Source organism: Astatotilapia calliptera, chromosome 5 (assembly GCF_964374335.1).
Source record: "Astatotilapia calliptera chromosome 5, fAstCal68.1, whole genome shotgun sequence".
Lineage (NCBI taxonomy): Eukaryota > Metazoa > Chordata > Actinopteri > Cichliformes > Cichlidae > Astatotilapia > Astatotilapia calliptera.
This window is the reverse complement of record NC_137426.1, coordinates 14,779,138-14,794,952: the sequence shown is the minus strand read 5'-3', so window position 1 is coordinate 14,794,952 and position 15,815 is coordinate 14,779,138. Positions and strand designations below refer to the sequence as shown.

The 15,815-nt window shown below is 40.4% G+C and overlaps 1 protein-coding gene across 2 annotated transcripts; it reads left to right on the top strand.

The window, feature by feature from the left end:
- On the top strand, positions 1–15,689 carry appl1 (adaptor protein, phosphotyrosine interaction, PH domain and leucine zipper containing 1). Of its 2 annotated transcripts, XM_026167386.2 has the most exons (23): positions 1–205; positions 1,586–1,684; positions 1,786–1,845; positions 3,887–3,958; positions 4,105–4,192; positions 4,455–4,496; positions 5,549–5,607; positions 6,323–6,469; positions 7,550–7,632; positions 7,726–7,887; positions 8,101–8,289; positions 8,399–8,441; positions 8,514–8,570; positions 8,989–9,080; positions 9,347–9,526; positions 9,853–9,905; positions 10,263–10,437; positions 10,622–10,658; positions 10,759–10,899; positions 10,984–11,034; positions 11,116–11,205; positions 11,782–11,917; positions 12,091–15,689. In XM_026167386.2, exons 1-23 carry the CDS (start codon positions 152–154, stop codon positions 12,096–12,098), a joined length of 2,118 nt encoding a protein of 705 aa, XP_026023171.2. In that variant the 5' UTR covers positions 1–151; the 3' UTR covers positions 12,099–15,689. The 2 variants fall into 2 exon arrangements, with proteins under 2 accessions (XP_026023171.2, XP_026023170.2); XM_026167385.2 differs by having other exon boundaries at positions 3–205; positions 11,782–15,689.
- The last annotated feature ends 126 nt before the right edge of the window (positions 15,690–15,815 follow it).

Sequence of the window (15,815 nt, the reverse complement as noted above, 5' to 3'; positions counted from 1 at the left end):
CGTAGAGGGCGTGGCATGTGGAACCGGGAGGAGCTGTTTTGGGGTGTTGTGAATCCGTGTAGCCCAGAAATCCTGAGTGGGAGTTGTCGGACCGATTTGTTGTGTGTTTGTCTTGCGTTTCTCAGAGATTATCAACACGCCTGCAGCAGCTATGCCCGGGATAGAGAAGCTACCGATAGAGGAGACGCTGGAGGACAGCCCGCAGGTAACAGCTCTACTCCCCGAGGGCTTCAGCTAAAAGCTAATTCTAGCCACGTCTATAGCTAGGCTAACTGTCTTTGTAGACTGTTTGCCAACATCCATCGGAATGGTGCTAATCGCTAACGGCACAGCTAACCACAGCTTCTCAAGCGGGATACTTCAGCTATGCAGTGGGATCATAAACTGACTGCTTTATGGATCAGGTGATGGAAGCTTTCGCCAAGCTGCCAGATCCTAAAATGTCAGAGTTAGTGCTGGTTTGCACATAAATTAACGGTTAACCTGCAACTTCCGTAGCCACTAAGCTAATCATTCCTCCCTCTTCCCCAGTAATGGTTATCTGGTCAAACACCAGTGTTGTATTTCTGTTGGTGTCACACCGTGCCCAAAGCTTCAACCGCACTGCTGCAGATGGACAGAAAAACAACTCGAGCAGTGATGTTGTTTCCTGAAAATTTTAGGAATAACACCTGCTGTGACATCACGGATTGAGGTGTGGTCAAAGTGTATAAACTTACTTGGTTTGAAGCTGCACATACCCAGGATTTACTTACGTTAACTGTCAGAATAATCTGGGTATCAGCTCTCAAAGCACAGGGACATTCTTGCTGCTCTCAAGCACAAAAATCATTTGCAAGAGCGAAAAGAATTTGCATAACCGTTTTTTCAACCCTGAAAATGTAATGTGGCTATCTCATGTTTCTAAGAAATTATAAGAGCATTAAAATAAGGGAAACTAATTTTGACAAATGCCTGTACTCTGATGGACTGAAACTCAGACATATTCATAATACGAAGATAAAGTTTTGCATGACCTTATTAGATATGTTAAAGTTATAGAGTAGAAAAAAATCAGCTGACTCTATCAGGGTCGGGTGGGAACTTTTCAAGCTGGTATGACTCTGGAGTCTTTGCAAAATCTTTTAGTCTATATAACTAATGATTTATGCTTCATCCACTCCAGTCTCTTATTAACTCTCTCGGTGTACATTAGGCGTCAGCTCTGTTATATTTGTAATTTAACAGTGGGAGCTGGAGAGAAACCAGGTTACCGCAGCAGTAAAATCTGATTTACAGCAAGGTGAAATACATTCAGGATAATCACACAACAGGTTGCAACCATTCAGCTTTCAGGAAAACAGCCTGAGAGTGTGATTTATTTCTCACAGTGAGTAATGCCTTGAAAAAGACAGGGACCAGCAGGATGTTAAGACACACCTTGAGAGCAGCAGTTTGATTTGCAGAAATGTATGCGGGTGAAGTTTTTGGCACTCGCATAGGAAATTTTCTGGGGGCAAGTAAGCTGAGTATGGTTTCACAAACGGATCATGTAGTTAAATCAGCTGCATGATGTTTGTTTGTTTTTGATGGTTTTTGTTTGCAGACACGGTCTCTGCTGGGAGTTTTTGAGGAGGACACTGCAGCCATCTCCAACTACTGCACACAACTGTATCAGGCCATGCAGAGGATTTATGATGCACAGGTACACACACATACACTCACTCACAAAAACACAAAATCAATAATGTGCTGCTGTTTGGATAGTGTGTGTCCAGCTCTTAGTGCTGCGGATTTGTCTTCCAGAATGAGCTGAGTGCTGCAACACACCTGACCTCCAGACTGCTGAAAGAATATGACAAACAGGTAGGAAATGCCATATTTGTCCCAACCACAGCACAAGTGTACACACTCAAACATTAGATTATTTTATTATTTTTATTATTATTACAAAGAAGTGCTGGACACTAAATATCTGAAAGCTTCACAAATGAATCACCCTTGAACCAACTGAGATCTCTCTGTGGACATTAAGCTTAGGATCAGGATTTTTTCATAGCCAGCCGGCAATATATAAATGACTAACTTTGTGTTGTGCATGGATTGTTTCACACATTCCCTTGGGGGAAGTTTGACTTGGCTGAGATACCTCACTATTAACTTCTAACTTGGCTAAACTTCATCAATCCTGTTTTATAATAATACATTTTATTTGTGAGCGCCTTTTTAAAACCCAAACTCACCATACAAAGCATAGAAGACAACTGGTAGTAAGGATAAAAATCAGCATTAGACAATAATTGGAGTTAGGGCTGTTCGATATAACGATATATATCGGATGACGATAAAAAAACGTCTATCGTTTCATTTCGTGGTGTCACAAAATAAACTGTTTAAGGCAATATTTTTTCATCGTTTTGATGGTCACTGTAGTGGCTATATTAATTTCTTAAAGTTCTCTCTTTCTCTTATATTTAATATAACCACACTACGGACGGACAAGCGCCTGTTTTTATGCGTTGTCGTTAGCAACAACGACGGTAACAGCATCGCGTGTCCGCTTGTTTATGTTCCACATAAACCTTTCACAATAAAGCTCAAGATCCTGTTGAGACTTTTCAAAATAAACTGAATCACGTGAAAGAGCAGATTATTTACGGATGAGAAGTAAAAAAGAGCCACCAGGTGCTAAAAAATAAACCTTAGACTCAAACGTCAGAACAGGCTTTTCCCCGCAGCACACTGTGTAATAAATACTCACAAAGAAAACGGCGGCCTTTACAACTTATGTCTAAAAATGTATCGTTTCATGCATCGGTTAAAACACTCTACTCCAGCTACATGATGCGCAGCTGGAAACACTTCCCGCAAGACGAGCTGCCCGAGATTCACAGAATTTACAGAAAATGTTACATTTTTGTGATTTATATCGTTATCGGGACGATAGAATTCTTATTTCGGGATATGAGATTTTGGTCATATTGCACAGCCCTAATTGGAGTCACTTCTCTGGAGAATCGTTTGGGAGTTGAAAGAATTTGGACTGTTTTTAGTTCCCAGCGGTGCCTCACTATTTGACTGATTTTTGGAAATTAAGGAGGATTCATGCAATTCAAAATACTCCAGAAGCTGTCTGGCCCACTGCTACAGGTCCTTATACAACCGTTGCAAGAGCTTGGTCCGCATAGCCAGCAATAAGTCAGACTCATTCCTGGTGGGCGTTGGACTCTGCCAGGGCTACCCTTTGTCACTGATTCTTTTCATAATTTTTATGGACAGAATTTCTAGGTTGTAGGCAAGTGGCGAAAGGCTTCCACTTGGGCGGTCTCAGAATCTCGTCTCTTGAGTTGAGTTGAGTTTTCTAAAAGTTTTCTTAATTCTGCCATAGTTTCACTTGTGAGATTTCTTTTAAGCTACCCCCATTTCCCTAAGAATGCTCTGCTTTTTGGAAGTCACTGTTCTGAAAAACATTTTTGGAGCCAGCTTTAAGTGGTCAATTGGGAGAACTGCAGGTTTTGGCACTGCTTGGTGTGGCTTCCCAGTCTTATCACACAAGCCACAGGCCTTGCTGTTATAACAGCCTATCTTCGTTATACCAATAGACCCTTAAAAAAGGGCAATAAAATACTAAATGTCAGCCTTGTAATACCATCCATTATACTTATCACCCTAACCGTAATACTGTAACAACGAGCCTCTTATCTGTTACTTCACACACATCTGCCTTTACCACACCTCTGTGAAATTTAGTCTGGCCATTCCTGTCTTCTAGAAACAGCTTTGGATCAGCATTATTCAGATTTTTTCTTTACCATAATAGAAAATATTAGCGGTTTTAATAACATCCAGAAATCTATGTGTTAATCTCAGCTGTGTAATGTTTCCTTATTGTTGCTGTTGTTTGCAGCGTTTTCCTCTCGGGGGTGATGATGAGGTGATGAGTTCTACTCTGCAACAGTTTGCAAAAGTCATAGATGAAGTGAGTTAGGTTTGCATGTTTTGATGTCCCAAACAGGCAAATTTGGTGCAAAATAAAAAGAATAAGAAAAACTTGTGTTATATTTGTGTTTGTTCATCTGATTCATGGTTAGGATTTTAACTTCCTCCTTCTCTTCCTCTTTCTAGCTCAGCTCCTGTCATGCTGTCTTGTCCACACAACTTGCTGATGCCATGATGTTCCCCATCACTCAGTTTAAAGAGCGAGACCTGAAGGGTAGAAAACACTTTAAGCTCTTTCACCCAGTTTTGAAACTGTTTTAGAGACGTTAATAATGTATAATGACAATTTTCAGTTTACTAGTTTGCCATCAACAGTGACACATAATGTAAATTATTTTCTGCATTGCTATGTTAGTTGTTTACTTTCAATATTAATATTTAATATTTATGGTAGTAGAATTAATCTGAAGCAGCAGCTCTTGCTACATAAACAGATGCACTTTGCTCTCTAATGTGAGTTTTTTTTGTCTCTCCAGAGATCCTTACTCTTAAAGAAGTCTTCCAAATAGCCAGTGATGGTAAGCTGTACCTCATAAACTACAGTCAGTGCACTTTATTGCCTACACATTACGCTTGCATTGCACCTCCAGTCATGAAAGCCCTTCCCATGAAGCCTCTGGCAGTTTTTGTGCTGATATTAATAACAAAGACGTTTGGGATCTCTGCAGAGTGATGGGGACTTTTACGTGCTCTACCTTTTAGCACATGCCGACCTCGCTCTGTAACTTTATGTGGTCTGCCACATTGTGACGAATTTGCTGTGGTTTAAACACTTCCTGTTTGTAATAATACCACTTACAGCTGATAATAGCATATCTAGGACGGAAGAAATTTCATAAATTGACTTGTTGCCAAGATGGCTCCTATTAAACTGCTATGCTCAAATGCAGTGAGCTCTTTAGAATGACCCATTCTTTCACGAATGTTTATAAAGACAGTTTGATTTTATACATCTGTGGAAATTGGACAGAAAATTCCTGAATTCAAACATTTAGAGGTGTGGTTCAGTACTTTTATACTACATATACTTTATGTCTAGATAAATCACACATGTGCAATATAAAGCCATCTGTTTCTGACCCGCGGTGTTTGAAAATTAGCGTAAGAGGCAGTATAATTCTTGGGCAGTCACTGTAGTGAGACTTTACTGCTGTTTAATTCAGGCAATGCAGCAGTTCATATCATACAGTTAACAAGACTTATATAAATGTTCATTTAACATTTAGTACTTTCATTTAACCTTTAACCATGTTTCCATTTGATCTTGGCAGCATGGCCCTCTGGAGGGGAAAAAAGTTGAACTCTGTATATCACAGTGCTTTCATCTCAGCTTTCATTTAAATCTTTTGTGATCTAGTAAATACTTAACTTTAGATCTTAAATTTTAGGCCCATATATAAAAGAAAAATAATTGAAATGGTAGAAATAGAAGCTAAATTACTTGCAATTGTGAAATTTAGTTTGTTTAGGTATTTTTAGTGTGCATTTCAGGCAGTTTCAAGTTTTCTAACTATTAAGAGGGCAAGATATATTTTACTATTAAAAATCTTTTCTGTGTCTCTGTGTGCAGATCATGACGTGGCGATTAACAGATACAGTCGCTTATCCAAAAGGAGGGAGAACGACAAGGTAACAGCTTTTAGGTTTACCATTCATGACTTCATACCTCAAACTATACATTGACTTTCGTGGTAATGGTTTTATTTTACATGTCCGTAAATGGTAAATCATAGTCTGGAAAGTTTTCTATTTAACTGTAAAAACATCCACAGTTAGATGGATAGAAGCTTAGCAGCTTTGTTTAGATTGGTTGGCTGAGCTGATAAGAAGAAGCTGCTTTTATGATTTAAATACAGCTGCAGGAGTCTGTGGATAATTTTCATATTTTGCATGTTCAGCACACTCATTGTGCTTTGTCAAAAAGACATATTAGTATGAACTTGGAACTGAAAGACCTAAATGCTTCCTCTGTTTTCCCTCAAACTTCCAAATCACTGAAGTTTATTCATTAAATTAGTAATTTTTGGTCATACCAGCAAATCTGTCATTTTTGGTCTCTATTTTGGTTTCTATAAAAATAATTTTACAGAATCTGCTATATTTAAAAAAATAACAGCAAAAACTCCTCAGTAGTATTTTTTTAATTAAAGTTACAGGAAGTGATGACTGTGTGGAAATGCAGCTGCAATGATAGATGGGGTTGGGTTGTTTTAAAAAGTCTCTCATCAAGTTTCACATTCCTCAAAGCAGCAGCTTCCTAGATGATTATCAAGACCAAATGATATTATGCGAGTGGATAATGTTATCTGGCTTTTTACTGAAATAAGAGTCTCGTGTGTTGCAGTTACGGGCGGAGGTGGTGGAGGATGTCTACACCTCCCGCAAGAAACAACACCAGACAATGATGCACTACTTCTGCTCACTGAACACTCTGCAGTACAAGAAGAAGACAGCTCTGCTGGAGCCACTGCTGGGATACATGCAGGCACAGGTGTGCACGCCTTTACTGCAGAGTAATTCAGTTCACATATATAAACTTCAGGAAAATCAGGCTCAGGAAGGGGCAGCCATCTGCTGCAACCGGTTGGGGGTGATGAGAGAGAGATGGGACTAGTGCACCTCAAAAATCCAACATTAGGTCTTAACCAAACGTTAACTGGATTCCATATCTGACTCAGGTCCGAAATTCTTTTCCCCCACGAAAAGCCAGAACAGTGTGAAATACACATCAAATCTTTAACTTGGCAAAATGTTAATCCCCCTGCTTGATTCTGGGAATTTTGGAAACAGCTTTGAAATTCTTTGGTAATCCTGCAAAACAATTCTGACAGACATTTTAAGCCTGACTGCTGAACTTTTATGTGAAGAAATGAAGTTTGATTTCATTGAAGTTTTTGCACTATCAGTGCAGGCACACAGTTTCATGTCAGGTGATATTCACACACACATGCGCATTAGTGGTGACACATTGTAATCAGGCTTGAATAGGGGAGGACCTGTAGCAACAAAGGTCAAGTAGTCTAAGACACGTGGGAAGCATCCAAGAATAGTTTATAACAAGAAAGAAACTCGATGGAAAACGCTGTGAGCTCAGAGAAGGATATGAAGGAAAATTTAAAGAAAAGGAAAAGATTGTGGTGCTCTTAGAGTCAGACTTTTTAATCTGATGGTGGATGTTGTTGATGTGGGTCTTAAACTAAAATGCCCCAAATATGGACTAAAAGAAAGTGCATTATACGTGTGGTATAGGTACTCATTTTGTTTCCTTAACTTTCACGAAGAATGGTTCAGTGTATCCTTTGCTAAAGGAGGTAACAAAGGAAGCACTAAGGAGTGAGCTCTTATTGTGACGACCACACACACACTTCCAGGTAACTTCACTCAGTTAGGAATTCTGAAAACTGATGTCATCCACAGCCAGTGAATGAGGGCAAGAACAAACATGGTTTGCCTTTACTGCCAGAAGGGGGAGACAGAGTTTCTGCAAAGGAGATTTAATACCAAAACAGTGTGAAATCACATTTATTTGAAGTCAGCTCTGAAGTGACCAACCTGTTTTTGTTCTCCTCAGATCAGTTTCTTTAAGCTGGGGTCAGAAAATCTCACCCAGCAGTGGGAAGAGTTCCTGGGAACTATAGGAACCAGTGTCCAGAAGTAAGAACTCCTTCATCCCCAAACTGTTAATTAATTGTGGAGACGGGAAGATTTTAGCAATGAGTGACAATGAACATGTGAATGTATGTATAGTGTACGCCGGGAAATGGAGGAGGAGGTGGGGCAGATGCAACAGACCATCCAGGAGATGGAGAGGGCTTGTGACGCCCTTTATGCACCATGTGACCCCGACCCCGCCCACTCACCTGTGAGTCGCAACCTGACCAGGAAGCAGGGCTACCTGTACATCCGGAAGTAAGCCACAGGACGACTTCAGTGTTTTATTTCTTAGTGAGCTTTAATCCTGTTTCACCCACAGACCCAGAACAGTTTTTACATTGTGCATCTCTTATTGGGGTGACTGTAGCTCAGGAGGTAGAGGGGGTCATCTGCTAATTGGAAGGTTGGTGGTTTGATCCCTGACTGTAAACACTGTGAAATCCTTTTTGTGTCTTTGCTGTCTCACAGTAAGACTGGGCTAGTGTCATCATCCTGGGAGCGACAGTACTTCTTTACACAGGGTGGAAACCTGATGCAACAGGGCCGGGGAGAGGTGGCGGGCGGGCTGGTCACAGACCTTGACAACTCCTCCGTCATGGCAGTTGACTGTGATGACCGCCGATTCTGCTTTCAGGTCACTTCCTTTGATGGGAAAAAGTGAGAGGTCCTTTTTTATAGTTCTCTTCTCATATGTGCTCCGCCCCGCCCCTTTTTTTGTAATTCTTAGGTCAAAATAAAAATCATTTTCTTCTCTTTATTATGTCAGAGTGGTGACGCTGCAGGCGGAGAGCAGGAAGGAATGCGAGGAGGTAAAATACTCTAACTTTATGAAGCCTCCTTTGAGTTTGCTGCTGTTTTCTGATGTTGTCTCTCTCCACTAGTGGATCTCCACCATCAACAACATCTCAAGGAGGATCTACCTGAGTGAAAATGCAGAGGTTTGTGTCTGCTTCCTTCTTCTATCGACCTTCATGTTGCTTACCGTTCACTGTTGTATACCTTTGGCAGCTATTTTAGTTGTAGTCTAGCCAGGGAAGTATGTGTTGTAAAATATCAGCATCAATATTGTGAGATGGTGCAGAAGACCTTAAACTCTTTGCATGGGAAATTATAGATTTTCTGAGGAAACTACTTTGATTTGACTATTTGGCACAAGGTACTGGTAATGAAGATCTGATCTAATATCTGTCTTCCCACAAGGTTTTTGTAATTGTGCGACAGTACGCCAGTGCACAATTTCTAGACTTCAAGCAGGCTTCAGTAATAAATCACAGCAGCTTGGCACATACAGAAGCAAAAACCTCTCTATTAGAAACCAGATGATCTCAGTAATTCCTAGTTACTTCTTGTTGGCAGGAGCTTGCAGCCAGAGTGAACCAATCCGCTCTTGAAGCCGTGACACCATCACCGTCCTTTCAGCAGAGACACGAGAGCATGAGACCAACCAGGTAGGAGTGTGTGTGGGTGAGTGGGTTGTCAAACTAGTTTGAGTTTTAGACTGGGTATTTCTACCTGTCCTCTCTGTTTGGGGGTTCCGATTTTTTCAAAATTAGGTTTAGGTGAGAGTAATGATTACCAACACCCTCACAACCTGCTGTCGGCTTCCATTATTTATTGAAGTAGGGCCGCAGGTGGTCCAGATTTCATTATGGAGCCCTGTCATCATCCTCTTTCTCTCCCTCTCTCGCTCTCTCTCTCTTTGTCTCCCATCCAGTAAGGGGCGAACGGGTCGAGCGAGCAGCATCAGCTCTGTGGGCTCCGAGCCATCGCCCGCTCTTTCTGTGCTCTCACTGGATGCACTGGTTGCCCCAGAAACACCCATCCAGTTTGACATAATTTCCCCCGTCAGTGAGGAGAACTCAGGACAAAGCAAAACAGCACCGCAGTCCAGCAGGTACGTGTCTGTCAGGGAAAATGATGAATCACTGTTTAAATTTCCAGCATGTGTTTCACAAACTAGCCGGCATCATAACGAGGCGATACCGCCTGACTGCGCAGCACCATCTGCTCAGATTTGAAGGTTCTGTGCTGCATGTGCTGCAGACAGTGCTTGTGAACATTAGAGTTCAAGCAGCTCTGCCTATATCTACTGTTTACATGGTCTGTGAAGCATGCAATGACAGAACAAAAAGCAAGCTAACTAAACTAATAATGTGAAGACAGATATATCTGAAGCTATGAAAATATGACTGTTTTGTGTGTTTATGTGCTTCTCTGCAGGAGAAGTAATCCATTTGGGGAGTCAGGAGAGAGCACAGCAGAAGACAGTGAAGGTACTCGTGTCTGTCTGTCTCGACTATTTTATCAATGTTTATTTATTTATTTACGTACGTCTTTATCTTCTAAATGACATTTATGACTATGCAGAGGTCATGTTAATGTTATAACTGGGATTCTGGATAATAACTCATGTAGAAAAAAGGTTTAAACTGCGTATTTATTTAGATTATAATGGGTTTTATTATTTCCATTATTATCCATAATTACAACCAGTTTAAAATAATTTAAAGTGATTTAATTATTAAAAAAGTACATTTAAACCACCAAAGAATCAGCTTTTACACAACTCGAGTGGAACCACAGCCATACATGAAGTATGTTTTGTTTTTTCTGGTTTTTGTGCTGCGTAGACTCGATCCTCCACCAGCTCTTTATCGTTCGCTTCCTGGGCTCCATGGAGGTGAAGACTGCCGAGTCAGTGGATGTCATCTCTGAGACCATGAGGCAGATCCTGGCTGCCAGAGCCATCCACAACATCTTCAGGATGACCGAGTCCCACCTGCTGGTCACCTGCGACTGCCTCAAGTAGGAACTGCAGTGATCATTATGAGCGTGTTGGATGAAGCCGATGTTTGTTGTGTGACTAACTTCTTTTTGCAAAGCAAGCATGAGCCACGGGAACCACATTCAAGAAAAGATAAAATAAAATGCCAGCTTGAAAAAAATTGCAATTATCCTCTTATATTAAAATAGGTCTTTTATTTTTCAGGCTAATTGATCCTCAGACACAAGTGACGCGACTCAGGGTACGGTGACCGCAGTTTCTCCAGTTTTGTCTTGTTTCTAAGATTTGAGTTGTGTCACTTTTGTCTTTGCTAACTGGCATCCTGCTGTGTCTCGCTGCAGTTCCCTCTCTCCACTGTGGTGCAGTGTTTGTCCCATCAGGACAACAAGAGGCTGTTTGGTTTTGTTCTGCAGTCGGCAAGCGGGCGGAGCGACAGCCGAGCCATGTGCTACATCTTTGAATCCAACAACGATGGAGAGAAGGTTGTGTGTCCGTTTATCTGTTTGGCTGGCGGTGTAACACATCCTTCTTACTGTCTGATCGTCTGTCTTCTTCATGCTTTTCAGATCTGTGACAGCATCGGTCTGGCCAAGCAGATCGCCTTGCACTCGGAGATGGTAAAGACTGTAACCGGGGGTCATTCATGTGTTGCTGTGGATGTTTACGCTTGTTTTCTTATTGTTGCTCTTGTGATGCAGGACCGTAAAGCGGTGGAGAAGAAAAAGGAGGAGGATAAGGCCAAAGAGAAACAGAAGGAGGAACTGAGCAAGCAAAGACAGATCGAGAAGGTGATTTTTTTTACCTTTCAACACAAACCTTGCACTATTCCCGTGTTATAACGAATGTGCAGAGTATGCCGAGCAGCCAGGGGGTGTTTTTAGTCTGTAATACAATGTAAACATGTGTTATGACCCCATCATCACCACTTTAATTGATTAGTCTGTGAGTTTGTTGGACTTTGGGGTTCATCACTTAAAGACATTTTTGCTTTGTCTGACTTAAATGAATAAAAACATTATGTTTTACACTGCTGTGCAAAAATCTCAGCCACCATTTTTTTTCTTTTGTAGTTTGCATCCATGGAGCCAATTTTAACTCTTTACCCCTCGGTGTTACCCTTCAAGTGGTTCTTTTGTATTGGTCGTCAAACCACATAAATTTGTCATTAAGGGTACTGTGGCGGTTGTCAGATGTCATCTTTATAGTTCACTGTGCTTTTTTTGAAGGTCTTTCAAGTCTTTTTCCACACATTCTTAGTCCAGGTCTTACACTCGCCCCATTAAAAGCTCCATCTGCCACCAAATGCTGAAAACAACACCACGCGCAAGAAAAAGTTCACTCTTCTTCTCTTGACTGACTTTCAGGATCTGGAGGAGCAGAGCCGCTTGATCGCTGCATCAAGTCGCCCGGCCAACCCGCCTGGCTCTGACGGACAGTTCCTAGTGCTTAGCAACAGCCAGTCAGAGGACAGTGACGCTGGAGAGGAGGGGAAGAAGAAGGGTGAGTCTGAAGCTTAACGACACTCAGAGGATGCATGTTTTACCTCCCAGGCGAGTCCCAGCTGGTAAAATCGAGACCACAGCTCAGGAATCAGAGGAGGGGAACACCACTCGCCCACCTATCCGCCCGCCCGGACTGCCTGGAACTGAAAAACATGTGCTTCCTCTGTGCAGGACTCTGAAGCTTGTGATGGAGGCCTGTCACTCTAAAATGGAGGATATATCTAACGCACCCTCACTGTAAAAGGGAGGGAAGTAGGTGAGGAAACGCCTCATCCAGGACTCGTGTTTTATTCTGTGTTTAAAAAAACAAAAACAAACAAAGGAAAAAAAAATGCTGCTTTTATACCGGCTCCACTTTCAAGAAGAGACATGAATATAGATTAACCTCTAAGTTTCTGTTTTTATGTTTATTTTATAAGAAGAGCTAACAAAAATATGGAAGACGTAAAACAAAATGTGAGAAGAATATTGAACCTGGGTCCGTCGGTACCGGCTCTTGCATGAGTGCACTTTGAGAGGAAGTGATGGTTTTTTTACCCGTGATGAAGGTCCCAGAGGGCAACAGGACACCTCATCCACTTTCTCCATCAGTGTTGTTGATTTAAAAAAAAGAAAAAAGAAAAAAAGAAAGAGGTCAGCTGATGATCTGAAACACAAACAGAAGATAGAAAGAGAGCCTGAGTCTTATTTTGAAAAGGTCATTTAAGGATTCCTTCCTTCCTTCCTTCCTTCCACTGGCTTCATTTCAGCACATCACAGTAGGTCTTCACTGATTAGTCAATTAATTGATAAATAGAAAATTAATTTTTAGTAACTGCTAACCAGCTGTTTTTCCAACACCGTGTTCAATTTATTAATATTGTTAGATGTTATTTAGCTGCAGAAAAATGTGGCTCGATTGTTCAGACACTGTTTAGACCAGGGGTGGAAAACGTATATTCTTTATAACGTTAAGTATATTTTTCTTTTTATGGAAACAGACATATGTAAACAACAGTTAGACCCTTAATGCTAATCAATTGACAGTAATGTTAATATAACTGTTAAGTAAAGTTTAAATCAACCCACTAAAGGGACATCTTACAGTCCACTGCAGCTCCATGTTTTTAATCTTGGACTTGAGTTGTGATTCACGGTTCAGAATCATCTTTATTTCTCTTATGCTGGACCTGGATTAAGCGTTTCACTGTAGCTATTGGTTTCTTTTTCTGGCATGCCTCACCTATAGATATATTCAAAGCTACACTTTAATGAGAATAATGGTCAGTTTTGGTCTGTTTTGGGGTTTTTTGGTGTATTTTTCCCACAAATATCACTTTAATCTTACTTAGTTACCTGGCATATTCCTCCTACAGTGGTTTAATCCTCCACTGACAGGGCCTGCCTCACTCTTTCAGAAACCATTAACAAAAGCCAGCTTTCTTCTGATTGGCTGCACTTTGGAAACAGAAAGTTTGAATAGCAGATAATAGATAATAATTATAATAGATTAACTTTAGAGATGCGGAACTCAAAACCTCCCGATTAAAAATTCAAATTTCGTAAGCCATCCAGTGGGCCGATTCAGCCCCTTAGATTATATGTTTGACACCCCTGGTATAGACCAAATGCAAAAATGAAAAATATTTGGCCTTAAGTGTGCTTGAGCTTTTACTGATAGTACCTGAAAGCAGCAGCTGAATGAAAGGTTCAAAGGGAAAAATTCATCCTGTAAGTTTTCAGACTTTCTTGTCTTTGCATGATTTGGTCTTTGCTCGCTGACAGTGAAGATTGCTGCTTTGAGCACCACAAAGTGAGTTCACATTAGTTACATTATAGTCAAGAAATGACGGATTATACACCAAAATGATCTATTTGATAAATGGCACTACAGGATAGAAGAAAAACGTGTACGTTTGACTTGACCACTGCCTTTAAAGATAAAAAGTCAGCATACTTTCAACTACCTGCACTCACTTTGTGCTTATATTTGATGGTTGAAAGTTTGAAGGATGGTGGGTTTTGTTTGATTTGTTTTGCTTTTTTAGTTTTTGTATTCAGACACCTTTGGATTTGACTCCCTGACATTAGAGACCTATGTTGTGATTGTTACCTGCTGAGAAAATTTAGACCACTTAAATTACACCTGTCGTTTTACTTATCATGAATACAACTTAACTTTTGTTCCTTTTGGTTCAAAGCTGAGCTCCAGATGGATCTAAGGTCTACTTCATCGACTTTCAGGTGCCAATATTAAAGGAAAAATCCACCTTTATTTTTATTTTCAAGTCTTGGTCTTGGACTAATTAAAGAAGCCACAAATTTCAGTTTACTTAAAGAGTCTGTAAGATTCTGTAAGGGTCTGTAGAACGAAGGTAAAAATTTTCATGGCTTCATTAAATATGAAGAAGTTATTTTAACTTAAAAAAAAAATCAGCTGAGTGTGAGGAAGTCAGCTGGGAGCTAAGTTTACATGGTGACTCGTGATGACGTTAACATGGCCACATGAACTCATCGTACTGGTTACTAAAGGTATCTGCTTAAGATAGAGGAAGTGCTAAATCCACAGTCCTCAACAGCATGAATAAATTTGTTTTGTGCACTAAAAAGACTTCATCTTTGGAGGATGCCCATTTGAATCTTAACATGCAGGAGCCTCGTATTTGCTCGTGTTAAATATTGGAGTGTACTTTTGTACAGATTTTACAGCAAAAACACAACCAGTATGAACATAAATATGAAAATTTGATTTAAACCAGAAAAAAAAATTCTATTTAAAAAAGACTTGGAAAAATTCTGAATTTAGATTTTTTTTTTTCTTGGGTATTTATTAGTGAAGCCATAATCAGTCCAGTATTCCAGCATTTCAAGCTGTTCGTATGCAGTGTTTGTATGTGTGTGTTAGCGTGCTGTAAGGGTCGGAGCCCATGTAAATGAAAGCAGAGTTTGCATGACAGTAACACTTGTTAATGAGCTCTCGTACCAATTAACCGTGAAGATTTAAGGCCACGTCAGTGAGCCAAAGATGCTTTTCTCTCCTCTCTCGGGGCTGTTCCGGGTGTGAATTGCTGGTCTGACATTTGCAAAGTTGGAGGTCTGTTAAAATAAATAAATAAATAAATAAATAAAAGGGAGAAAAGCACAAATTTCCCTCAAGTTCCCTCAAACTGAAAGGAGAACATGGCTTTCTGTGTTCATAAAAGAAAAACACTAGACTTTAAGCTCCTCTGATACAGTGTTGAAAAACCAATAACCACCTGTGTGTCATAAAAAACAGACTCCATCTTCTTTCACATTGCCTGCTGAGTCCGTTTCTTCTAATGTCTTAATATTTACCAGGCATGCATACGTGGGTCGTTGTTTGGGGCCTTTTATGTTCATCGCACATTTATTCATTAACTTGCATTTCATTTCCAGAGTGATTCACGATGATTATTTGTGGGGGGTTTTAAGTTTCATGTTCTTCATGTAGGGATGAAAGAGGCCACAGACACACCTCTCCGTTTGTGGGAGGTTAAAGTAGTGGAGATGTTTCTAAAAAGCCGAAATCAACAGTTACTGAAGATGATTTTATTTTTATTTTAGTTTTTTGGGACACGTGGGGGTGAGATATTGCTTTCTTGTTTTTGCTGTAACCAAGTGAAAGGCTCGTGTTGACAGAGCTGCACTTTACAGACGAAGTAAACACGACAGGATCGCTGATGTTGAGCTGTAAATATGTTTCAGTGATTGATGTTCCCATGTCATGATTAAAAAAGGCTTTACGGTGATAATAAAGCACTAACTCCATCCGCCTGACTCAGTCTGCTCTTGTTTTTCACTTCAAGCAAAACTTCACCAGCAGCACGAGCTTCAGACAAACATAGAGTGAAAGGAACATTTAGACAAAGATTAAAAGGATTTGTCAGTTTTATTTA